This window comes from Amblyomma mixtum, chromosome 3 (assembly GCF_055824585.1).
Source record: "Amblyomma mixtum isolate Tamu chromosome 3, ASM5582458v1, whole genome shotgun sequence".
Classification (NCBI taxonomy): domain Eukaryota; kingdom Metazoa; phylum Arthropoda; class Arachnida; order Ixodida; family Ixodidae; genus Amblyomma; species Amblyomma mixtum.
In genome coordinates this window covers 219064358-219090599 of record NC_143014.1, presented here as the reverse complement: position 1 = coordinate 219090599, position 26242 = coordinate 219064358, and the positions used below count along the sequence as shown (strand labels likewise).

Here is a 26242-nt window from a genome sequence, read left to right as displayed (position 1 = left end):
TGGACGACCACCAGTCAAGAAAGAACATGGGTGGCGCACGTCAAAAATCCGGCTGCTATGCTTGCACTGCGGCAAAGCAGGCCACACACAACGCCACTGCCCGTACAGTCACATGAGTCTGCGAGGGTTTTCACCAAACGCAAACCGGCCACGCAATTGGGAACGACCCCTGGACATTCGTTTGTACCTGACGGTCGATGTCCCGCCTGCGCCTTCGCCGCAGCGCCAATATAGGTCTCTCCCCACGCCTGTACAAATCGTCACTCGTCCCTGAGGTAGACCTGTAGTCCACCCGGAGGCAGGGCCGCTGTCACTCGGCATTTTGAACTCCGCCCTAAGACACGACCTCCGACACTTCTGTCTGACCACCTTTCGACCCCCAAAGCAGCCTCCGATTCACTCCCCAATTTTAATGATCCCAAAAACCCCCCCATCTGACCCCTACCCCGACCCGCTTTCAGGAAGGGAGCAAGTTTCAGCTGAAATCCCATCTGTTGCTTGCAACCATCCCGTGAGTGCCAACGTAGATACCGGAGTCGATTTCTCTCTTGTGAGTGATGATCTTGCAAATGTCCTGGGAAAAGTCCTACCTTTGTCACGGAACGCAAATGCGGACAGCTGGCGGCCATCTGCTGCTTCTACTGGGCGTCTGCACGGTTAGAAGAGAGATTCGTGGTGTAAACTTCATTCAAAGGACCGGATCCTGGGCCTCGATTTCCTTTCGTAAGATGATGCGATCATCGACCTCCGAGAACTGATGGCGACGTTCTCGTACTAGTGCGCCATTGCCGACAAAATTCAGCCGCGGTGGCCAGTTTTTCGCATGTGTGATGGCCATGTCGCCCAACCACCGCGCGCCAGCTTTTTTTTATCACGGTGGAGCGCGACAACCCAAGTGAGAGCCATTGCATCGCAGCGGGAAACCTGTCGTTACTGTTGAGCCATGAAGTCTGCGTTGGCCGGAGAGTCATTGCCCTGCACAACCAGCGAACTGAACTTGTGGCAGCGAACATTAGCGCCGAATACCGCCATTTGTCGAAAAAGGCTGAGTAGCATATTTCGATAAAGTTAGTTAGCCAGTCACATTTACATTTTATATATTGATACAGCTTAGAAGTGGACGAAGAAGAAGTGCTCCGCCATCTCGCTTGTGACGAGGAAGAAGAAGGGTTTTCGCCTCCTTGCTGGTGACCGCTCGGCAGACTGGAACAGTTCTTGTGTATCTAACGGTGTGCCGTGTAATATTCGTGACAAATCTGGTGGAGGTGCGGGGTACGCTTCCAGACCCGCGTAGGCTACCGACCAATACGGATCTCACCCCAGTTCAGCAGCGCCGCGGCCGCCGCCTCCGTGGAGCGTCCCCTGAATTTGGACTCCTTCCGGCTGCAACCAGGGCGACGCAACCCCGGCCTTCGGAGGCACCAGCTGCCATGGCAACTGAGACCACGCTCCCGGCGCACATCCTCTGTCATCAGCCACGAACACCCCCGTCGTTTCATGGTGACGTGTTCGAGGACGCCGAGGATTGGCTCGAGATCTTCGAACGGGTTGCCCGTTACAACGGCTGGAGTGACAACCGTAAGCACCAGAATGTCTATTTTGCACTTGAAGAGTCGGCTCGGACATGGTTCGAAAACCATGAAGCTTCGTTTACGTCCTGGGAAGCTTTCTGCCGCAATCTTAAAGCCACTTTTCCGAATGCAGACCGTCGAGAGCGAGCAGAAGCTGCGTTACACTCGCGCAACCAGCGCCACAACGAGAGTGTACGCATGTACTGCGAGGACATGACTCGCATTTTTAAGCGCGCGGATCCCAACATGACAGAAGACAAGAAGCTTCGCCACCTCATGCGGGGTGTCAAGCAAGAGCTCTTCGCAGGACTCGTGCGCAGCCCACCAAGCACTGTGGCAGAGTTCCTCACCGAGGCGGCAACTATGGAGAAGACGCTGGAACAGCGAGCCCGCCAGTACAATCGCGACGTTAACACCTTCGGGCCTGATCTCATCTCCATGCCTCCCGGAATCGACGCGGCCTTTCTACGCGAGCTGGTCCGATCTGTCGTCAGAGAGGAACTGCAGGCCTTCCGTACGCCGTCCGAGACGCCATCTTTCACGCCACTGAGCGAAGTCATCCGGGATGAGGTGCGCCCGGCAGCACAACAGCACCAGATTTCCGAGGTTCCTCGCCAGCCTGATGCAAGGCCCACGTATGCGTCCGTCCTGCGCCAGGCCCCTGGGTACGACGTCACTGCCGCGACTCTAGCAGTGCTCTCGTCGAGCTCCCGTCGTGGTGACGCTCCGCCAGCCTATCAGCGACCGCGAAAGAGTGAAGTGTGGCGTGCCCCGGATCGTCGGTCCCTCTGCTATCACTGTGGCGAGGCGGGTCACCTCTACAGGGCGTGCCCATACCGCCGCGTGGGCCGGCGTGGTTTCGCGCCGGACGACCCGTGCCCTCAGAACGGGGAACGACCGCAGGAGATAGCATTCCATCTGTCGTCGCGCCAGAACCACATCACGTGAGGCCACCAGGAGGCTCGATCACCTCGCCGGGACGCTACCGTTCTCCAAGCCCCCGTCAAGCCGCAGGCTACTCCGGGCGCCGTTCTCCCAGTCCACGCCGGGAAAACTGATTCCAGCGGCCTCTGGAGGCAAGGCCGCTGATGCCGGGACTTGTGAAGATCCTCCTGCGCCACTACCACGCGACGATGTTTCTCCGGGAGCGAGTAGTGACAGCATCCGACGCGCTACCTCCGATTTGTGCGTCAAAAGTGACGTAATCAACGTGACCGCTTTGCTGGATACTGGTGCCGACTATTCTGTCATGTGCCTGGCCCTTGCCTTACAACTGAAGAAAGTATTGACGGGGTGGTCGGGGCCTAGCATTCGCACTGCTGGAGGTCACCTGATTATCCCCGCCGGCAGGTGCACAGCTCGTGTCGATATCCGTGGTTTTGTGTACGCCGGAGAATTTGTAGTCCTCCGTGAGTGTTCGAGGGACTTGATCCTCGGTCTCGACTTTCTCCACACGAACGGTGCTGTCATTGACCTGCACGAAGCACGGGTCACGTTCTCGAGTAAACGGGCCGTGGCGCGCACTGACACAGACGACTCACGCTTCACTGCTCAGCGACTTGTTGACGACGACGTAATGGTGCCACCCCGGTCCAGTGTGCTAGTTCTCGTAAGGAACGATTTATTCCACGACTACGAAGGTGTCGCTGATAGCCACGTACCCCTGCCTCTCGAGAAGGGAGTAGCCGTCGCTCGCGGGCTCGTCCAACTACAAGTCGGTTGTGCTAGTGTGCTCCTTACAAATTTTGCCAACGAGTTGCAGCACCTCGCCAAGGGCACGGCTGTCGCCTTCCTGCATGACTTCGCCGTGGTGCCTCAAGTGTGCGCCCTGGAGACAAGTCCTCAAGACCAGGCTCCACCATGTCCTGTCCTTCCGTCCGTCAGAATCAATCCGGATTTGGCGCCTGAGCAGAAGGCTCTCCTCTCGGCGCTTATAACCGACTTCGCGGATTGTTTTGCCACAAGCTCCAGGGTCGGTCGTACGCCTGTCGCAAAGCATCGCTTCATCACCGACGAGACTACACCACCCGTATGCCAGCGCCCATAGCGCGTTTCTTCGACGGAACGCGAAGCCATTAAAAGGCAAGTGGACGAAATGCTCGCCGACGATGTCATTCAACCGTCGACAAGCCCATGGGCATCAACGGTGGTCCTCGTGAAAAAGAAAGACAACACCTTGAGATTTGTGTTGATTACCGCAAACTGAACAACGTGACCAAAAAGGACGTTTACCCGCTCCCCAGGATTGATGATGCACTCGACAGACTACGTGATGCCAGGTTCTTTTCCTCTTTAGATCTCAAAAGCGGCTACTGGCAGATAGAGGTGGACGAGCGAGACCGCGAGAAAACTGCTTTTGTGACGCCTGATGGTCTATACGAATTTAAGGTGCTCCCGTTTGGACTGTGCTCAGCGCCGGCGACTTTCCAGCGCATGATGGACACTGTCTTATCTGGGCTAAAGTGGCAGACGTGCCTCATATACCTGGACGATGTCGTCATTTTCTCGCCCACCTTCGAGCAACACTTGGAGCGGCTGCGCACAGTGCTCCGGGCGCTCCAATGTGCGCAACTTACGATCAAGCCTGAGAAATGCTATTTCGGTTTTGAGGAGCTTCGTTTCCTCCTCCATGTTGTCAGCGCGCGCGGTGTTCTCCCAGATCCCGACAAGACCGCTGCTGTCTCCAGTTTCCCGCGTCCCACTGACAAAAAGACTCTTCGACGTTTTTTGGGACTGTGCTCTTAATATCGACGATTCGTCCAAGATTTTTCCAAAATAGCTGAACCCTTAACAGCGCTGACCAGAGACGACACACCCTTCTTGTGGGGAAGCGACCAAGATGATGCTTTCGTGGAGCTCCGACAACGCCTGCAACGTCCACCGATACTCGCCCATTTCGATGACGCCGCAGCAACCGACATACACACTGATGCTAGCAACGTAGGCCCTGGGGCGGTCCTAGTACAGTGGCAGGATGGCGCCGAACGAGTCATCGCTTACGCAAGCCGTATACTTTCGCGCTCGGAATGCAACTATTCAACGACTGAGAAAGAATGTCTTGCGGTAGTCTGGGCCATCAGTAAGTTCCGCCCATACCTTTACGGAAGACCCTTTCGCGTTGTCAGCGATCACCACTCGTTATGCTGGCTGGCCAGCCTAAAAGATCCATCTGGGCGGTTGGCGAGGTGGAGCCTCCGTTTGCAGGAGTACGACGTAACGGTCGTGTACAAGTCGGGGCGGAAGCACCAAGATGCGGATTGTTTATCACGCGCGCCAGTGGACCTGGCTTCCCCAGAAATCACTGAAGACTTCTCTTTCCTTGGTGCTGTTAGCGCAACCGATATGGCGCAGCTGCAAAGGGAGGACCCAGAGTTAGCGCCGCTCATCGCGTACGTGGAAGGCTGCGATGGTCCCCGCGTTCCTCGTGTTTTTCTTCGTGGGCTCAAATCTTTCACTCTGCAGAACGGCGTCCTCTACAAGCGCAACTTTGAGAGCAACACCGCAACATTTCTGCTCGTAGTCCCGTCCCAGTTGCGACCTGATATCTTGAGCGCTTGCCACGACGAACCATCTGCCGGCCACCTGGGGGTCAGTCGTACCTTAGCGAGGATTCGGCAGAGGTACTACTGGCCCAGATTACTTCCATCAGTGCGGACATACATCAAAACCTGTCGCGACTGCCAGCGCCGTAAGCCTCCTCCCTTAAAACCCGCAGGATTTCTTCATCCCATAGCGCCTCCGAAGACGCCTTTCAACAAGTGGGAATGGACCTACTCGGCCCTTTCCCGAAGTCATCCACTGGAAAACATTGGATTGCTGTCGCGACGGATTATTTGACGCGGTACGCTGAGACGACGGCGCTTGCAAACGGAACAGCTGTCGAAGAAGCTACGTTTTTTGTACACAACATCGTGCTGCGTCATGGGGCTCCGGCGGTTATCATTACTGACCGTGGAGCTGCTTTCACGGCCCGCTTGACTCAGGCAGTCCTAGATCTGACCCACACCAGCCATAGGCGTACAACAGCGTACCACCCACAGACAAATGGTTTGGTGGAGCGCCTTAACGTTCGCTTACAATACGGCCCTACAGAAGACAACGCGGCTCACGCCCTTCCAGCTTGTCTTCGGTCGTCCAGTTGTTACTTCTTTGGATGCCATGTTGCCCGTCGACCCTTAGTGTGACCTAGAGCCAGATCTTGACGTCGCCACTTTCGTTCAGCGGGCTGAAGAAGCACGTCAACTGGCCAGGCAGCGAATACACCGTCAACAGCACGTCGACGCTGACCGCTATAATCTCGGACGGCGATTCGTTACGTACGAACCAGGCGACCATGTGTGGATTTGGCCACCAGTTCGTCGCCGTGGGTTGTCCGAAAAATTACTGCGCCGATACTTCGGACCTTACCGAGTTCTTCGCCGCGTTAGCGACGTGACGTACGAAGTTTCTCCGACAACCCCAGGCCGCCCATCGCGCAGACCACCGCATCCGGATGTTGTGCACGTCGTTCGTATGAAGCCGTACTACGACCGTCCTGCTGATTGTACTTTGAGTGCCACCGGTTCTGTGTCGTGATAGCTGTGTTTAACTTTCCGTGTCCAACCCATTTCCCCTCTATGAAAGCGGCCCGCATCGAGGCGATACTGCAGAGGAGGGAGCAATGATACAGCTTAGAAGTGGACGAAGAAGAAGTGCTCCGCCATCTCGTTTGTGACGAGGAAGAAGAAGGGTTTTCGCCTGCTTGCTGGTGACCGCTCGGCAGACTGGAACAGTTCTTGTGTATCTAACGGTGTGCCGTGTAATATTCGTCACAATATTTTATGGCTGTTTATTGACACAACTGCACAAACTACACAAACTGCAGGGATGATTGGTATGACAGTTACGGCTGACATGAATCCTGTCCTAATCGCTGATCAAACATGAAGCCTGCAATCTATCTTGGCTCTTTTTATGACTTCTTTGCAACCTCCTCTCAGGTCAAGCAGACGTCATTAACGAAAAGTTGCTCAAAAACTTAGCGACGACGCCGAGGTGCGACCCCTCATAGAGTATCTCGAAGGACACGCCTCGTCGCCGTCCGGTGTCTTAAGGTGCGGGCTAATGTCGTTCGGCTTGCTTGATGGAGTCCTCTACATGTGAAACTGCAGGCCCGCAGATGCACTGCACCTGTTAGTGGTTCCGACAGTTCTATGCTTACCTGTGCTTACCCATTATGAAACAAATGGGCTCATGGAGCGCTGAATAAATCCATCGCCGATAAGCTTTCTTTCACGCCGATGCTGACCATAAGAGCTGGGACCAGGCACTGCTTTACGCAATATTTGCAGATATGATCTGTTCTTGAAGAGGCTTTGCGCTGCACGCCGTTCCGCTTGGCGCACGGTCGCGAAGCCGTGGCTATGCTGGACGCAGTGTTGCTGTCAAATATTGCACACCTCTCCGTCGCTAGCACTGAATGATTCGTTCGCCACGCAGAGCCCGCAAGCCGCATTGGAAAAAGCGAACCCGTGTACAGCCCGTTAAGAATGGATGACGTGAAACTTGCTTCGTGAAATGCACCATAGGGATTGCATGTACCCTACGTCCATCGATGGACGTTACGGTCATCGAAATAAATTAAATAAAAAACTTAGGCAAGCTAGAGATTCTTATTACAACACTGTGTTTTAGAAGCCTGCAGTGACGCATCGAGCAGAAATTATGGGAGAAAATAAATGCAGTTATTAGAGGTCAACTGAATTGCACCACTGTGGCCTAGGTAACAGCTAACAGGAAAGTATACCGGGCCAGGCTTTCGCAGAGTCTTTTAATGAACATTTTGTGAGCAGAGATGTTGAAGACACACTTCCACCTGCTACTGACTCCAGACTAGCTAGTATTGTTAACTCCATGTATGCTATTCCTACAGTTTCTTTAGTGCTATTTGGAGCTCTTATGAATTGAACAATAGCAACAACCTCCATGCGGATGATTTACGGATTAGACCAGTAAAATACATGCAAGATATGTTGACTCCAGTGCTTTCTCATATATTTAAGTTGCTTTGAATCTGGAATATTCCCACGCCGCATGCAATTAGCCAAAGCCTCTGCACTTTCAACAAAGGCTACAAAATGTATTTCAAACTGCAAACAAGTTTCCGTGTTGCCCGTATTTTTTAAGGGTCTGGAAAAGTTAATTCGCACGAGGATTACTAGCTTCTGTGAAACTCACAGCATAATTTCTGAAGTTCAGTTCAGTTTCACTAAGACTAAGTTATCCGAGATTGCCTTACTTGGTTTGGTTTATTGGTTTGTTGGAGTTTAATGTCCCGAAGCAACTCAGGCTATGAAGGGCGCCATAGTGAAGGGCTCCGGAAATTTCGACCACACGGGGTTCTTTAACCTGCACTGACATCGCACAGTGCACGGGCCTCTAGAATTTTGCTCCATCGAAATTCAGCCGCCACGGCCGGGATCGACCCCGCGTCTTTCGGGCCAGCAGCCGAGCGCCGTAACCATTGAGCCACCGCGGCGGGTGCCTCACTTCATTTAAAAGATCATATTATATAAGTTTTGACCAAAAGAAACTAGTACTACGCATATTAGCTGACTCCTCTCAAGTTTTTGACTGCATTGACCGTGCACGGCTTTTGCTTAAACTTCAGAGATACGGCTTTCGGGGCACAGTGCTCTCACTTCTAACATCCTACATCCAATACTGCTCCCAGTGAGTTCGCATAAATACCCATAAGTCATCAGTCAGACCAATTGCAGCGGGCGTTCCCCAAGGCAACATCATTGGTCTCTCCTTTTCAGTCTTTATGTTAATGACGCTGCTATCACCTGTAGGAGTGTTAAATATGTTATGTAAGCAGATGACGTAACTCAGCTGTTTTCTTCAAGAGCCTTCTGCGCATAAACAACAGTTCAGATGTCTTTAAGCACTTTGATGAACTGGTCACTTACGAATCATATTAAGATTAATTTGACGATAACAAATGTGTTTTTCCCCCCAAATTCAAGTTATTTCCCTTGCATCTGATCTGCTTTGCGGCTCAGAACGAACTGATGGTCGTGGAAAGCGACCCTGTGCTAGGAGTTTATTTGACGAGCCAATTGGGCTGGGATGACCATGGAACAATAATAACTAAGCTTTCTGGTATCACAGGCATTATAAATTGGTATAGATGTCTATTTCTATGCAATGTAAATTATCTTTTCATTCAGTTTATGCTCCTATTGCACCTAATTGCTGCCAGCTTGTATGGGTAGCTACCACTGTAATTAAAAAGCACAAGATTTATCTGTTTTAGAAAATGTTTTACATGCAGTACGTAACCAGAGATTCTTCCGCCACACAGTCATGATATTCAATCAGCATAGTGCAATTAAAATATCTGAGCTTTCCTGCTTAATACTGCTTAACGCCTACAGAACTGAACTAGTTCAATATTTCTACCACCTCTGCCACTAAGCAAACCTTCTTACTAAAACTTGCCAATTTAAATTCCGTCCGCCGGTGGCCTAGTGGTTATGGTGCTCGGCTGCTGACCCGAAATACACGGGTTTGATCCCGGCCGCGGCGGTCGAATTTTGATAGAGGCGAAATTCAAGATGCCCATGTACTGTGCAATGTCAGAGCACGTTAAAGAAACCCAAGTGGCCGAAATTTTCGGAGCCCTTCACTACGGCGTCCCTCATAGCCTGAGCCGCTTTGGGACGTTAAGCTCAAATAAACTAAACAAAACCAATTTCACATCAGACAACGTGAACACGGGAAACATTTCGTACTACATATGACACAAAAAGGGATAATAATATATTGCCCATACTTCGAACACATTCAAGGCTGATGATGTGAACGTTCCTGAAATTTTGCGCAAATCACTTTTAAAACTGATCGCGCTCCTGTAAATACATTGCAACAGCTTCATCAGTGATGTTTTTCTCTTTTACATTTATGTAGTACATATATGTTCATTCTTTACTGAATTATGGTTTTCAGCCCCACACTATAAGGGTAACTGCTTTGTTTTGTTTTGGTATGTTCTGTATCGGAATACTTATTTTGCTGCATTCCTATTTCCTGCATTCGCTCTGTATAATCGATTGAGTTATGAAGATGCTTTCGCTGCTTTTGTCCTTCGCTCTCACTAACTGATAGTGGAAAAATAATCACAATTGAATTCATATTTATTGTGAAATGAGCATGAGAATATATTGAATTCAAACGCAGGGCCATTTCTTGCTGCAGCATTTCAGCGGCGTTTACGTGTCCATGCAGTGTTTGATGCGACTGGAAAGTACCCAGCGGGCGTCTTCCAACTAAACCGCGCAGACCTCGGAGCATTCGACTCGTGCATAGAAACCGAGGTCCGCGGCGCTTCGGGAAATCAGCTGTCAAGGGGCCAGTATTGCAACCTTAAGCTCCGGTTCAGCAACTTTACTACATGGGAGAGTTTTCTGACATATTTCTCGGACGTCATACACCCCAGGGTAAGTGAAACCGACCTCTGCCTGGCGTGTCATATAACTGAGGTGGACTTGCACCAGGAAACACAAGTTTAGACATTGCTTTTGCTTAGCGACCACCATAGGTGGCTCTTTGGCTGAAGGGTGTTGCTGCTCAGCCGAGGGGCGTTGCTTTAATTCACGGCTGGCGTGCTTAGTCAGGCTCAAGAGGTCTAGTGGGTGCATATTTTTCTTGCTCGGAATGAGCAACGCTGTAATGACATATTACGGAAGCACCACCAAGTGGTGCAGTAAGTGTTGAGGTTGCGTCATTGTTCCTTCCAATGTCGCCCTCGCGATAGCGCATGACGTTCGTGCACGCTGCTCTTCATAACAAGAGAGTCTTGAGAAAGGTCTGCTCCAGGATGTGCAGGGAAATTTCTTAAAGTGTATTTTATCCTAAAAACAGAAGGTGCTAAATGTGTCAGCTCGCCATTCTCGGCGCTGTCTATTGAAACATCCAATATCCACTACCTAATAACATACGACGTAGTCAAATAAAAGTTCTTATGGCTCAATGTATGCAACGCAATCAACGTGAAGATTTGTATGTGATTTTAGGCCGCCTTTAATTTTCACTATGCAATAAACATAAATTTAATATGCGCGTCTTTTCTTGCGTGTGGCATTTACGTGTTTGCCAACATTTTTAGGCTCTGTTGCTTTTACGCAGTGAACTTTTCAGCCAGGACCGCCAGTCTCAGTTGATCTCGTCCACCATAGTAAACTCCGCGGCAGCTTTCGCTGCAGCACATTATGGCTCAGCTGTTATTGAATCAACAGTCCTTGGCGCAATTCCAGTCAGTATGGCTGTGTAAAAGAGGTACTGCTCATTGAAGTCTAATCCTTGTTTCTTCTTTCATCGACTACTTTTTGCTCCCAAAAGCTTAAGCACTCCACTGTCAGTTCCTTCTTGCAATATTCTTTTCTGGCACTCCAGTCACTTTTTTCCCCATAAAAAAATTTATTTCTACGAAGCCCCCTCCAAAGATGAAAGGCAAAAATTTAATGCAACAAAAAGTTTAATAAAGGTGCTGGCGGATGATTCCCGAGAAAGCTTAACGGTTAAAAAGGCAACCGTCACGTTGTCACTGTGCCTAGGCGAGTATACAGAATTGAAAAGAACAATCCTAGGTAGCGCACTTAACTTGCGTAAATTTGGCTCTGTGGTGCTGATGGGTGCATACCAGCATCATGCGCGCAGTTCGAATTTGCCTCAAATTGTTCTTGTGTTGCAAAAGTGAACACAGTGGCAGGCCTGCTTCAAAAACTTACGGAGCAGCTCGGGATTGGCTTAGAAAATCCATTAAAATTTTCAAAGCGCCCGTACGATGAGTATAACTTCGGGAATGGCGCTATACTTAGCAGTTTCTAAGTTTTTTTCTATGCAGAAAGAATTGTAGTTGGCTTATGTTCAGCAGCAGCGTTAAACAAATATAGAAGACAGGAAACAGCGCAGAAGGCTTTAGAAGACAGGGGACCACCGGAAGCTCTTACTGATACGAGTGTTTGTAACACTGCACTACCCTTAAATTCTTCGAGCATCTTATTTTTTCTAGATCTGCCTTCTTGCTATTCACCTACGTCAAGGTCTAAGGAAAGAAGCATACCAAGAACAACACGAACCATCATATCATTTCATGTCATGAAGCGCATTTTTCCAGTCAGGCAAACTACTTTTTTCAACAACGAAAGTAAAGCGTTAACGACGCAACCTTTCAGCACCTTTTTTTTTTACTAACTGCTAAGAAGTTTACAAAACATTAGTGGACCTAAGCTTTGTGGCTCAGCGCAGAAATCAGCGAAATCTGACTGGTATTGTCGACCCACAGGTCTAGAGCTGCAGGTCGTTTTCACATTTTACAGGTGACTGTCCGGTTGGGCGTCCCTACAGTCATGTGCATACTCGGCGTTCTTACGCTTGAGGTCTCGGTTCGACCGCATTCTCTGCAAACTTCACAGATTCTTTGTTGCCTTTCGCCGCACATTTATGTTTATTACTTTGTTATTATTGCTTTGTTTGCCATTTAACCCACCCTGCTTGGACCTGTACAAGGTTTGCAGTATTGAATAAAGAAAAAATAAAGAAGAAAAGACTCAGGGGCTCACTTTCACGAAGCAAATAAGACCCTCCCCTACGTTTGAGTGAAAGAAGGGCATATAACTGGCTAATTTTGTCGGAGGACACCTGAACCGCCCACTTACAAAAAAAGACGGGAATGTTGAAACGGCCCTACTGAAACGAATCCGTATGCAACTATATGGAAGGCATACGGTTTCCGTACATTTTCCGCAAGGCGCATACAGAAATCAAACGGATGCCGTACGGACTTTAAGGAAGCCCATATGGATCTTATAGAAACCGTGCGGAGGTTACGGACGGTTATATGCGGAGAACATGCGGGCGTCATATGGTGTTACGGACGGCCTTATGGAATATACGGTGGGTACGGACGGCTGTGTGCGGAGAGCATATGGACTTCATACGGTGTTAAGGACGAACTTACGGAACGTATGGAATATGGACGGATACGGACGCGGCTATATGGCCGGAGCGTACGGAGTCCTTACTGACGTCATTTACGACACATGCAGTCTGTATGCATATGCCTCTGCGCAGCACTTACGGAAACTTATCCATATGAATGGATGGTCGCAGACATATATGTATGGAAGTGGATCCGCTTGCGTAGATCTGCATCCGCATATATAGACACGAAATATGTCCCAGTTATGCATGCATGGATCTGCTCGGTAAATCGATGCGTGAAGACGGAAGCGACGACAAACGCCCGTTCTTGTAAAACAATTATAACCGCTGGCCTGCCGTCACTACAACGTGACAATATATCTTGAGATATGCGGTAAAGATGCAAATTTAAGCGCGCGGTTGGACTTTCGCACACGGCTAGGAACGAGCAGCGCTACACATGTGCACGTGCGCATGCATGACGACGGACGAAACGGCGCAGAACGGTGAGCAATATGGATCGCCGCGTACCGGCGCCGGGAAGACGGCGAAGAAGCGCGGTTCAACGGCAGCTGCTGAATAATGCGCTGCCGCGGGCAGAAGCGACACTTGATCCGGCAGCGGGTATTCAGCATGTACGGGGAGCAGCGTATTCCCGCGTACGCCTGTGGTCGAGGAACCTATGAAGGCCTTTCGTCTACATCGCGTGAGAACTGAATCTTCGAAGAGCCCGCAGGGAAAAGAACCTTTTCGAATACTATGCACATTAAAGACTGCGAACAGAGAGGAGAGACTACAAACGGGTGCCACGAGGGTCCGCACTACGAAGGCACTCGCAAATACATATATATATGCTCTGTTGTTCGATATACATTATTACGGGAAACAATTAGGCCGAACGCATTTCAGCAGAAATTGCTGTAAATCAATGTGGAACGCAAAATACTCAAAAGAAAGCACTTAACTGATTCCTACAAAACTGCCAAGAAACAGTCCCAACGTTGTATGGAACCAGTAGACACCTCAGTAGCTGAGCCATATTTGCAGGCCCTTCACCATTCTGGTAAATATCCATAGAAGGCTGGAGTTGATCAGTGCACCTGCTTGTTTCAAATTAAACAGCCCCTTTCAGGAAAACCTTCAGGGTTCAATTGTGGAAAACAGCAGCGCACGAGGGCAGGATTATGAGAGAGACAACACAGACGCGGTTTCCATTATGTTGAACCAGTTATAGTCCGTAGCAGTACAGTTGTGCTACCTCAGCATTTAGCAGTCATTACTAACCGTTAGGTATATGGCCTACCTGCAGTTCAGCCGTCACGGTGTAATTATGTATAATACATTCCTTTTGTCACGTCACAGGACAGTTAGTCATGATAATGGCAAGCCCCAACACTGGAAAGCAACAGATTACATACAAGGCGTAAACAGTAATCACCGAATACATAATAATAATAATAATAATAATAATGTTTGTTTTATTGTACGAAAAGAATACAAAGTTCCAGAAGCGGGCATGTCAAAGCCATCAATGGCTTGAGGGACTATGCCTGGCAAAGTCAGCAGACGGGTGTGCAATAGCCAACTTTGGCATATGCAAGGGAACAAAATGTTTGTTTTATTTCACGAAAAGAATACAGAGTCCCAGAAGTGGGCATGTCAAAGCTACCAATAGCTTCAGGGACTCGGCCCAACAACGCCAGCAGACGAGTACGCAATAGCTAACTCTGACATATGCAGAGAACCAAAAGTTGGGAAAAATCAACATCAACAAGGGACAAAATAAAAATCAACATCAGATAGGTAGCACATACATATCACAGAAATATGGACTAATACATTTTAACACGTTACACAGAACCAAGCATGTTTTTTTAATGCATTTCTTGATGTAACCAAGAATATATACTTCATCTTCAGTCACTGGACCAGAAATGTCGTACCAGCACAATTTGCACAAACAGAGTTCAGAAGCACGGAAGGCCAAGTGCTGAGAAGATGTATGAAGCATATAAACAATATTTGGTTAATTAAATAGAGGACATAACATACAAAAATGAAAAGCGCATGAACCACATTGCACACACATACAACACAAGCGAAAAATCCCAAAAAACAAACCGGTATGAGGTCCCATCATATTGCAGTTCAGTGATACAAAAGATTGAAAAGAAATTAAAGCACAGAAAAGTTTAAACAGCACAAAATTTAGGTAGCTAATGTACTCTTTGGAGTGTACCATCAGATAGGATACAAAGAATTAGAAAATGCTTCTGCTTCCACGGACTCGCATTATTACAATGGCCATTCCTCTCAACACTTTAGTTTCAAAACAGAGGTATAACTGGCCATTAGGATCTTCAACCTTCTTGTGAAACAGTACAGCAGCCTGCACTTTACAGCAACTGAATGCACCATGACATAGAGCTCAACCTTTTGAATTAGAAGCTAGATGCCTAATTATTCAACCCCACTAGGCTCCCACATTTTACTGAAAGTAAGCTTGGACGTCTGGCAAGTTTCAAACTTTACTGAGTGTAACTGCACCCAATAAACCATAGCCACACTACATGGCACACAAATACTTGCCTATTTAACCTATCACCTGATTTTAGCCTACCCACCACTTTTCCTTCACCAGGCCAAATGTTCTCCGAAGCTAGTTTGACGAAGAAAACACTACTGTAACCGGAAGACATTTTGTACACCAGCAACTGTCCTTTCCTTTCTTTCTTTACTGCAGCGGTGGCTTAGTGGTCTCAGCATCTGATTCACATGCGGAAGGTGCGGGGTTTCATCCCCAGTGCTGCCCATCGGTGATACAATGGGTACAAGAATTCTCCTGGTCTGGTGCTCGACTTAATTAAGATGAAATACTTGGCAAATGGGTCTTTGACCCCACCTTGAGTAGAAAAAAAAACCTTTTGACATGGCTCTATTTGGCCACAGATTGTCTTGCGCTGTAAAAATCCATCATCATCAATCCTTTCCTTCTTTATTTTTTAACTGCAACGGCGGCTTGGTGAATATGAAATTCAGTCGAAGATAACTGCTGGTACTTAGATACTTAAGGGTAATGGAATGGATTCCAAGAGAAGGCAAGCTAGCAGGGGGCGGCAGAAAGTTAGGTCAGCGGATGAGATTAAGAAGTTTGCGGGGAATACGGTGGCCGCAACTGGCGAAGGACAGGGTTAATTGGAGAGACATGGGAGAGGCCTTTGCCCTGCAGTGGGCGTAGTCAGGCTGATGATGATGATATTCCCAAGGCCGTGGGTCTAATCAGAACCATAGTGGCTGCATTTTAATAAGGCCAAAATGCAAAATTGTCTATGCATTCTACGATGTCGGTGCATGTTAAAAATCCCCAGGTGGTTGAAGTTACTCCATAGCCCCCCAGAAGCAACCGTCAATAGCCCACAGTTTTGCTTTTTCATTTAAAATTCATCAATCATATTTGTACGTTGCGTTTTGTACCACTGCACTGAAAGAGGTTCTTGGTTCTGGCCAGCTTTTGTCATGTTCTATTGGTCGCTTTCTTTTAGCTGAGATGTCAGTCACGCTCAATAAGGTTTGGCAAATCACATATATACGCTGTATCATCAGCTGGTAATTCAATCAGAAGGCATGGTGCAAGGATGTCACTCAATTTCAAAACAGAAGGAGTAGTCATAAAAGACAAAAAACACTCGCTAATATGTCCTGGGAGCCTGTGTGTGCTATCTATACAAACCAGTTTCTTACAAAAAAAAACAGCACTAGTGGCTTCACAAGAGTCGTGAATTATTTCAAAAATCCTGTCAATGACAAAGTAGTCATTGTCTAATGCTTTCACTGCTGTGCTGTTGGTTTTTTTCGCTTTTCTGTACATTCTGCTGTGCAACACTGTTCCCTTAAAAGCAAAACGAAAGTGTTCATTTACAGCAATGACACGACTGAACATAGCATTCAGGGCATTGGTCTCCTCCGCTGACAGGCTAGGCGTGCGGTTGGAATAGCCCAATAGACATGCGCCATCAATATGCGTAGCAGCAGCAATTAAAGGCTTAGCCAGTAGGGCATTGGTGAATTCCTGCACTTTTCTTTCGAAAATGTGCAGTGTCGTCATGAGCTGCAGTTGTTGCAGCATCACCGCGCGTTCCACAACCTGGTTTGGTATCCCTTTTGCACCAGTTATGGTCTTCACAAGTCTGCCGTTTCCACTTTCAAAGACAAATGCGCTGTGCCCCCACAAAGGCCCAAAGTTTTTTGCAGCTGTCACAAGATGAAGCAGCTGGTGCACATTAAAAGTCATCATACGTGGGCCGTAGAGTGTTCTTGTCCTGGACACAAACTCTTGCAGCAAGCGACCTGCACAAAAGAGCAGCCATGCTCACTGTGAAAGATTTCCGCACAAAACCTAATCTTGTGTTTCCTTGTGATTGCGCTCTATCACACCACTGTTCCAACAAATCGGGCGTGCTTTACCATTTACAAAACATTTCTTGCAATACCTAACAAATGAAGCAAAAACAAAACTGCTAGACTTGCTTAGTTGCACTGTATAAGGCATATTAATATTCATTTGAGTGCCTATTTTTTTTTGCTTCTGAAGAGAAACTGCCACAGCGTGCATGGTAAAAGGATTGTGATGTCACCATTTTCAAGCAGTTTTATATCATATAGAGTAAAAGCTCATTAGTTCGAACTTGCTAAATCAATATGCTGCTTTACTCGAACTGGCAATTTCATCCCATCAACATCAGGAAACGCGGCATCAGCACAATCCCTACCATAACCTTGTGCCCACTTCCAGAAACTTAAACTTCAGCACTAGTCTAAGTTCAATAGCAAGCTTTGTTCAATGCCCCCTGACCTCGGATGAGTTCTGAAATTCAGACAGCACTTTTATCAAGAAAAGTCTTGAGGTAAGAAGGGACCCTTATTTCAGCAGCTTCATCTTCTTTCTTGAAACCAGGTGGGTTCCAGTTTCTCATCTTAATGTTTACCAAACTAAAAAGTGGCTGAAGGTCAGTAGCAATTCCATCAAAATAACATGGTTACGTCCTATGGAAGTTAACACTGATGAATAATTCCTCCTTTGAATATTTTTGGGGAACATGCGGCAAAGAACTTGTATTTGTGAATGAGCTTCTCAATAAAGTTTGTGCATTCATTCATGATGATGATAGACTCTCAGTCATGACAGCTTTACGTGATTTAAAGCAGTGGACTAGTTGGTGTTTACACTGGAAGGACAAAGCAGTAGCACTAAAAACAGGAACGACAGGATAGAAGAAGACAACACAGGCGCTAGCGCTTGTGTTATCTTCTTCTATCTTGTCGTCCCTGTTTTGAGCGCTACTACTATATCAAACTTTATGTGAGACATGTGCGAGTGGTACATGCTGAGTGGTCCATGCTTTATGTATAGCTCCCATTTACATAATATCATTCCACCTCTATTCTATCATTCTCTATCATTCTAACACAGTTACTGTACATTTGAAGTCATGCTGCCAAACATGTTTCACAACTTCCCTTTCTCATATGTACAATTCGCTGTGAATGCTTACATACGTGCAATTTGCAGTTCAATGCATTTTTGTAGCATTATAAATGCAATACAATTTTACAGCCAATAAAATGTATAAACTTACCAGCATGATGCAGCTGTTCCTCAGTCAACTCTTCCAAAAGAAGTGTGAAGACTGCTTCCACAAGCAGCATGAAATGATTTAAATGCCGCTGGGGAAGAATGCCTAAACAACATGGCACAGCATAAAACAGCAGCCAGTGCCGCCACTCGCTTGCCTTCCAATGGCAGCGTTCTTTAATCGAACGTGGCAGCCTTGTGAAGCAGTGTGGGGGCTTGATGGCAAGCAACCTGTTGTCAAGCTGCTCCAATGTTGTCGGGCGCCCTGAAGCAAAAAGGAAGAGATGTGCAATTTAAATGCAAGTAATTGAATGAGCCAGCCAAACAACACCGCTTGCAAACCATTAAACAGCAGCATATTCCAAACTGAGCCTGTGGCTTTTTGAATGCAATGTTGTTGCTGTGTGCCATAAGAATGAAGATAGCACGAAGCTGAAGCATTCATGTTGGGAACAAATCATAAAGGTATGCCTACCCTAATGACCTTGCTTCCTGATAACAACAGGTATTTAGTTCAGGAATCCTAAGAGCAGATGTACTGCAGTTAATGCTTGACCATCAGACATAACTAGTTGAGCCCACTTATAATGATTACAGTTATAGCGAGCGCTTGCCTATCAGAGGCCAGTGCTACCATTAAAACATGTATGATGGCAGTGTCATTTCGTCCAAGATAAAACAAACAACCATGGCTGCCCCACTCACAGTGAACAAGGAGGTGCTGTAAACTAGCGACACTTGTCAAACTCATGCTTGCCGCAACAAAAGAGCTGCAAGACATCTGTGACACCCCCTACCCCATACCTCGAAAGTGGCAACCCAAAAAATTAGAAAAAGCCGCATTCAGAGTACGTAACCACCAACCAAGCACGCTCTTACGGGGGGTTCAATGTCAATCAGAATATGTGTGTATTCCAGCTAGGCAAAAGAAGGAAAGAGTGAAGCAACTGTGGAAGGAAAGGCATGAGAGGTGCAAGCCAGGGGCAGCACTAACAAAAGATATAATGTATGCACGTTTGCTGAACTACTAATGACAGCAATTTGGGAAATTTGAATGCCAATCATGCCGTATGCCCTGCTGGCCCCATCAGTCACGTGACAGGCACTGCCTGCCCAACTGGCTGGCTGCTTTCCGCACAGATACTGTGTATAGGCAGAGTGTGGACACTAGAGTTCACAAGCTCTGCATGCACATGTGCTGTGCTAGCTTCAATGCTCCATCAATACCATGCATCAACAATGACAAGGAGGCCGAACTACCACCGTTGGTGCGTATCACACCCCTCAAAACTGAGAAGCTTGTATGTATGCGTAACACGAATTAGTACAGTAATACCAACCTATGTAGAAGGGTTCTTGGCTGTTGCAAGAGTCAAGCCAGTTATCAGTGAGGCACCTGGTGACGCCAAGGAGCACGCAGTGCATGTACTCCACTGTCTGCCCAAAGACCACATTGAAGTGCTTCAAGTGAGCAAGTGGCGATGGCCCCTTCACTCCATTTACTGCTTCGTTGACTTCGAGAGCAAGCTTCATTTCTCGAAGCATTCCCTTTGGTGTCCGCTCATCATTCACCGTGGCTTGCATGTATCGCTGCCCACCTGAAATAAACAGACTTTGATTTTACAACATCGCAGAAAATACAAGTGACTTGTGGGGTAAGCAGGGTTCAGCCCCGCCGCGGTGGCTCAGTGATTACGGCGCTCGGCTGCTGACATGAAAGACGCGGGTTCGATCCCGGCCGCGGTGGCTGAATTTCTTGAAGGCGAAATTCTAGAGGCCCGTGTGCTGTGCGATGTCAGTGCATGTTAAGGAACCCCAGGTGGTCGAAATTTCCGGAGCCCCCCTCTACGGCGTCTCTCATAGCCTCAGTCGCTTTGGGACGTTAAACCCCAATAAACCAAACCAAATAATATAGCAAGAGAACATTTCCCACTGATACACTACTGTCACCAACAAACTAAGGCTACCACTAGTATATATTTTTTCCTGAAAATTTACGGGCCCAAACATACCGTAATTTTCAGCAGCACATCTTCGATACTAACAGCTTCCAAAAGCTGACAGTTATACAAAAACAGCCTAAGAGTCTTCCCTTCTAAGGTGAACTCAAAAACACGATTACAGTTCAGTCACAGCTCCGCACAGCATGACGACAGCAATGGCCATTTTATTTTGCCTGTGCAAGAAGCTGAAGAACAATGAAAACTGCCTGCACGAGCTCATCAGTTTGCATGTACCCGACATACGACGCATACTTGTTAACGTTAAAAGTACACGAGCATGTACAGTGCATTAGCTTTAGCATAAAATCAAAAGCTATGAGTAAAGACTAAGTAGGTCTTTCGCCATGTCTTCTCAATATCTACATGTCTTCATGTTGGCTATGAAGAACTGCTGCAAAGGCAAAGGAGAGAATTTACCAAAGGCAAACCCTTTGACAAGTTTCGAGAACTCAAAGAAATGAATGAATGAAGTTTATGTGCAATATATTTGCCTTGTGAGGGCAGCAGAAGTATGAAAAGGCATTCAGTGGATTGGCTAACCTAGAAGAAAAGACTCGCATTCAGGGTAGGGTCAAAGGTGCAGGGCATAACATTAGCACAGAACTGCCCGTTATGCTGTAAACAAATTGTGCATAAACTCTATATCTTCAATTTCTTAAGATAAAATGCCCATTACACCTATAGCAAATTCTATACTTAATATGTGCACTCCTGATGCGAAAGTTCTGCTGCCAGAAGATATGCAATCTTCTTGCAAGGCAAGGGAGAGAATTACTTAGACTTTATTTAACAACATACTCGTATAACAACAGGTGGCCTAATAAATACATCGAACTTATCAGAGTACTTTACCTTCGAGGTGTTCTCCACAGGCGTAGCACCAGGGGCAGCCAAACATTCCGTTGAATTGCACCATGTTGCTAACGGCAGCCCGAGCAGGAGCATCTACGCAACAGCATACAGCATACACTGCTGATCTCATTGTCGTGGAAGCTTGTTCCCAGATAACACGACCCACTCTGTTCACTTCATCGACAAATTTCGTCATGAACAGGGTCATATCAGGGTGCCTTCCAAACCAAAGGCCACCAACCAAACAGTTTTTCATCCTGAGACTGGGTGGCAGCTCGTTAACCAAAAACTGTATGGGCCACACTGATGATGAAGAGGATTTGAAGACGGGGCTTCCATCTGTGTTGACAGTTAGCGTCAGGTCCATCCAGTTCAGCTGATTACTCTGGCGTAGCTCCCTGCAAATGCTGCCACTTGTGATGTCTCTCAGGGTCGTTGTTGATCTTTCAGCATCTTCTTTCAGATTGACAAGGTTGCTGTAGAGAGCAGCTTTTGTTCTTGCTATCAAAGTCTTCAGCTGCTCCTTTAAATCCATAATAACAAAAAAATTCCCCTTCGCCTTGAGTGATCTCACATCAGTTGCCAGGACACAGGCAGAGCACTTCATTTTGGATGTCCCACTCACTGGCTTGAGCAGGTTGCCACAGACGCTGCAGTAAAAAAAATGCTTGGCGACCCGCTTTGCTCTTGAAGCCCATAGCTTCCTGAACAAGTGTTTTGATCGCGGGAGCACATTTCCTCTAAAGCCAAAAAGGCCATCAATGAGAGCCAGCAGATCATCCAAAGCAACCCAAGTAAGCCCATGAGCAACAACAAAGGCCATGATCATTACAATTGCAGCTGCCTTGGTTGTCGTAGAGCCAGGTAACGTTGCTGAATCTAAGTCAGCAAAGCCAGGTGCCAGGAGCTCATTTTCATCCAAAAGTGAATCTAGGCTTTCGGCTTCCTCCTCAGATTCACTGCCACTTGTGTCGTCGTCCTCTAGGTGTTCACTGTCACTTTCATGAGTTGGGATGTCCTCATCAGACCATTCAGCATAGTCACCTGAAAGTGTAGATCTGGAGCTCGATGGCGACGGATGACGCGGTTCAGAAGTAGGTTCAACTGGTTCAACTGTGCGCTCAGTCCCGGGGATGCCCTCATTGGACACTTCGGTTCTGTAGCCTGAAACAGGAGTATTCACACCGGACGACGGCTGCGCCAGTACACGATCGCATTCCTTCACGTGTTCAGTGCCACTTTCAAGGGTGCCCTCATCGATGCTTTCAGCACTGCGCCCGCCGGAAGGAGCAGGTGTCGAGAGAGATGGCCCTGTGTTCGCTGTCGAACTGCTGGCACTGGACGACGGCTGCGCCGGTACACGGCTGCATGTTCCCGCGTGTTCAGCACTTACAAAGGGGCCACCCTCGTAGACGCCTTCAACACAGTGCTCACCTGAAGGAGCAGATGTCGAAACTGACGACGTTTTGTCCGCGGTCGAACTACTGGCACCATGAGCGCGTTCTGAAGGATCGCCTCTTGACGCTGTCTCCCCGGAAAGAACTGCTCGTTTTCGCTGCTTTTTCCAGTAATCCGTGGACTTCGGCACGACAAATGGTTCATCTTTGTCAAGATAGCGCTTACGTGTCTTTTTCGTGGGACGAAGGCTCATTTTGCTGCTTGCTGGCTTAATAACAAACGCAGCAAGCGGTTATGGTTGCAGCAACGACGGTATGGCGCAACGACGGTAGCGACAAAGGAATGAAAATTCAGGGGGCACTTGGGTCTCTAAAGTGCTGCAAGGTGAAAGCATTTCCTGGCCACTGTTTGTTTTTATTTACTTTTTTATTTTTCATAATTTTTTTTACAATATATTTGTTGCTCCTTTTCTTAATTTTGTTGTTTTTTTTATTTTTATTCGACATCCTATTTTTATTGTCTTTTTATTTTTGTTTATTTTCTTATTTTTTTATTTTTATTTCCCTTTTCCTGACTTTACTCCTTTTATTTTATTTATGAAGCCCATGCATTCACTAGATGCGCCTTTATGCATGCTGGAACCTTGAGCCTTTTAAGCAGTGACGCCGGAAGGCGGACGAATCTGCCGACGCGTCTGTCGACACTACTGCCTACAGTGAACTAGAATATTCTAGTTCACTATACTCCTGCCGACGCGTCTGTCGACACGGCTGCCGACGCGTCTGCTAACGACAGTATGAGGCATTAAAGGCTTTCGCCTTAAAATGACGATAAACACCAATGTTTGTCTCTTTATAAAGGGTGGACATTACAGATCAGATAATATGATGATTATGATGCGTTGGCTAAAAACTAAGCAGTTCGTTGTCTCAGACGAGGTGGTTGAGGAGGATAAATGATAAACATTATTCGTCTGCCTGTGGATCCGCGTCGTGGTCCTTGCCTTGCAAGGCACCGATATTTGGTTTAAGTGATCCCTCACACCACTCCTAAGCTCTCGCTCGCAAAAAAAAAATATTAAAGGCGCAGTTGACTAAGTAATGAAAGGTCATAATAGATGGTGTGCGGCTTATACATGAGCAGAAACTGTGATAGAGAACTATTAATAGTGGTTTTGCGAGAACGTCATGCATGCAAAACTTATATATTACTACCAACATTCCCGTTTGTCACAGCGCTATATTCGAGTCATATCCGTCGTGACTGTCATGTTCTTCGTGCAAGTATATGTGTGCACAATCGGGCGTGAGATGTTGAAAGCAGGCACATTCCAATTATGTAGGTCGTCGCGACTTGTGTATGTCTGTCTCTCTCTCTCTCTCTTTCTCCCTGTGTGTGTTTGTGTGTACGCATGCGTTAATGTCATTGCGGCACATGCTGCTACGAATGCAATTTTTCTACCACTTTAATCTCAGCACAAAGCGTCAACAACACCTACACAGAATGAAGATCCAGACACGTTCGATTAAGTTATATTTAATTGTTTATCTGGTTTTCCTCCTTTTTTATTTTTTTGTTAGTCGGGAGGGTGCGTGTTATTCAGTTGATAAAACTGCGGCCTGAAATTAAGGCTCAGCTTACGGTTGCGTAGTAGACCATGACTGTTGACCCGTTGAGACTCATGAGCACTTGCACACTTGCACGTAATATAACACGAACTGTGCACATATACTGTTTCCTCTGGAATAATAGGAGGGAATTCTTTTTCTGTGAACAACACGACAAACCGCACAGTATGAACGAATCTTCCTGTCTGAAGCAGACGACATAATGTCGCGGAAAGCATGAAAAACCAAACAAGCCGAAGCCATCCATAGCCTCAGACAGTTCTGTAGACCTCGTGGTTTGCTCGGTCGGCGTGCGTCGTTTTTTGGAGCTTTTGACTGTGCACATTTGTAAAAATGGAAAAGCCACAGTTTGCCTATGTGGTTTACGAAGATGGAGGTAAAGCTGTAGTTAGTGTTTCGTGCATAAAAAACTACAGCCCACAGTCCGTCAAGGAATTGGCGAAAAATAAGCAGGTTTATTGGTGCGCCAATAAAACAACCAAAGACGACGAGGGCTACTACGTTGGGCACATCGAAGAACTGGCCGGTAAGTTTTATGTCTGCAGTTGTATGCGTTTGGCGCATAATTTTAATGCGCAGTGCTTTTTTTTTTGTTAACCCATGGTGATGAAGAGCTATTTACAACAGGCCGCTGCATGTGCTCCAAGTGGGCTGCGTTGTTGAGCATGTGCCATCAACCCGCTTTAAACGTTCCTGTCAGAAAAGCCCCGTCGTGCTTGCCCAGTATTCAAGTTGCCCAAGTTGCGATTGATTACATGCCGAAATCCCAGCACCTCGAGGGCCCACTGCCCTTCTTTGTTTTCCTTTCTTTTTGTTTTTTCTTTGTGATGTTGCATGCATGCATATCTTGTAGTGCTCCTGTACAGGGCGTTGCACGTAACATAGATATGTGAAAAAGATATTCTTTGGCATCATGTTGGAGCACTGTCAGCGTCGCCCTAGAAGTGCATCAGCACCTCTGTCTGTAAGAGGGTGCACCTCCATCTGATAGGTATGTCATTGTAAGCCGAGTCGTCACTTGAAAGTCAAGAAAGGGAAAGCGGTGAAGTGACATTGTTATTGTTCAATGCAGCCTCTGTATATTTTTTGTTTATCATTGGGAGCTCATTGAAGTGAGCGTTGGTTGTTCCTTCTATTTATTTGTTACCCAGCGCGCTGGTCAGTAGGTAGTGTGCTACAGTAATGCGAGAGTGCAGTGGCGGGGTATTTTTAATTTTAAGGCGTATCCTTTTGATGCTGTAAAAAAAAGTGGTGCAGGAAGTATGTTGCTACAACAAACTGAATAGGCTGTTTGTGGCCTCCATTCGCATTTTTGTTTTCTGCTTGGTCTCAAACTGAATATTGAAATTACAAGTACTCAAAGCTGTGCAACGTAGTCGCAAACAATAAGTCCTTTGTTTCACTCCTTTATGGTGTTGCACTTCTTTTAAAGCTTTGGCTGAAGTTATGTGAAACATTGCTTGTGTACTATCCGGGACAGAAATCTCCAGGACTTGTGTGAGCAGTTGATACCTACCGTATTTACTCGCATAATGCTCGCACTCGCATAATGCTCGCACCCCCCACATTGCCTATCGAAAATTGGAATTTTTTTTTTCCTCGCATAATCATCGCATCCCCAACATCACTCGACAGAACTAAGGAAAAGTGCATGCAGAATGGATGGCCGAAGGCCAACACGCTCTTACGCCGGGTGGCAAGATAAAGAGGCCATCTGTGGAGCTGCTGTGCAGCTGGGTAGCAGATGCATGGAGCATGATTGGCGCTGACGTGGTCGTGAAGAGTTTCAAGAAAACTGGCATTTCCAACGCCCTGGACACGACAGAAGACCACTTGGTGTGGGACGAAGATGAAGAGGGTGAAGCTGAGGAAGCCGACGAAGCAGCGACCAGCGATAGCGATGGCAATGTCGACGTGGACTCCGCGGACTCTGAGTGATGGTGATGTTGCGGGCGGCCAGCCTTCGCAAATAAAGTGTTTCTGCAGCTAGTGTTTGTCGTCTCTGTGGTTTTATTACAAACGTAAGTCCTGCTTGCAATTGAAGTTTTGGTTAAATTTACAATAGCTGGCTTGAGAACCCCGGTTCACAGCCTATTTACATTTGCTTTCAGCACTCCAAAGCATTGTTCAAAAATTTTCCCCGCGTAATTATCGCACCCCCTAACTTCGCACCGATTTTCTGCGAAAAAAAGT

The 26242-nt window shown here is 47.2% G+C and overlaps 2 protein-coding genes across 2 annotated transcripts in view; one reads left to right on the top strand and one right to left on the bottom strand.

Annotated features, from left to right (window-relative positions):
* Positions 1–26242, top strand: part of LOC149353721 (nose resistant to fluoxetine protein 6-like) — a 100353-nt gene that overhangs the window by 2539 nt on the left and 71572 nt on the right. The window contains exon 2 of the mRNA XM_089582751.1: positions 9840–10051. Within this exon, the coding sequence (XP_089438877.1) occupies positions 9840–10051 (212 nt within the window). The remainder of the gene's footprint in view (positions 1–9839; positions 10052–26242) is intronic.
* On the bottom strand, positions 14540–24104 carry LOC149353723 (uncharacterized). The gene is made up of 5 exons (XM_089585137.1): positions 24063–24104; positions 21024–22371; positions 19509–19766; positions 18173–18433; positions 14540–16883 (listed from the first exon to the last, which is right to left on the bottom strand). Exons 1-5 carry the CDS (start codon positions 24102–24104, stop codon positions 16087–16089), a joined length of 2706 nt encoding a protein of 901 aa, XP_089441263.1. The 3' UTR covers positions 14540–16086.

Coding starts and splice junctions, on each gene's coding strand:
- LOC149353723 (XM_089585137.1), bottom strand. CDS start 24,104: ATGAGTCTCAACGGGTCAACAGTCATGGTCTACTACGCAACC. Junction 19,767..21,023: donor CTGTGGAGAACACCTCGAAG/GTAAAGTACTCT, acceptor TGTTTATTTCAG/GTGGGCAGCGATACATGCAA. Junction 16,884..18,172: donor GGAACAGCTGCATCATGCTG/GTAAGTTTATAC, acceptor TCTTTTGTGCAG/GTCGCTTGCTGCAAGAGTTT.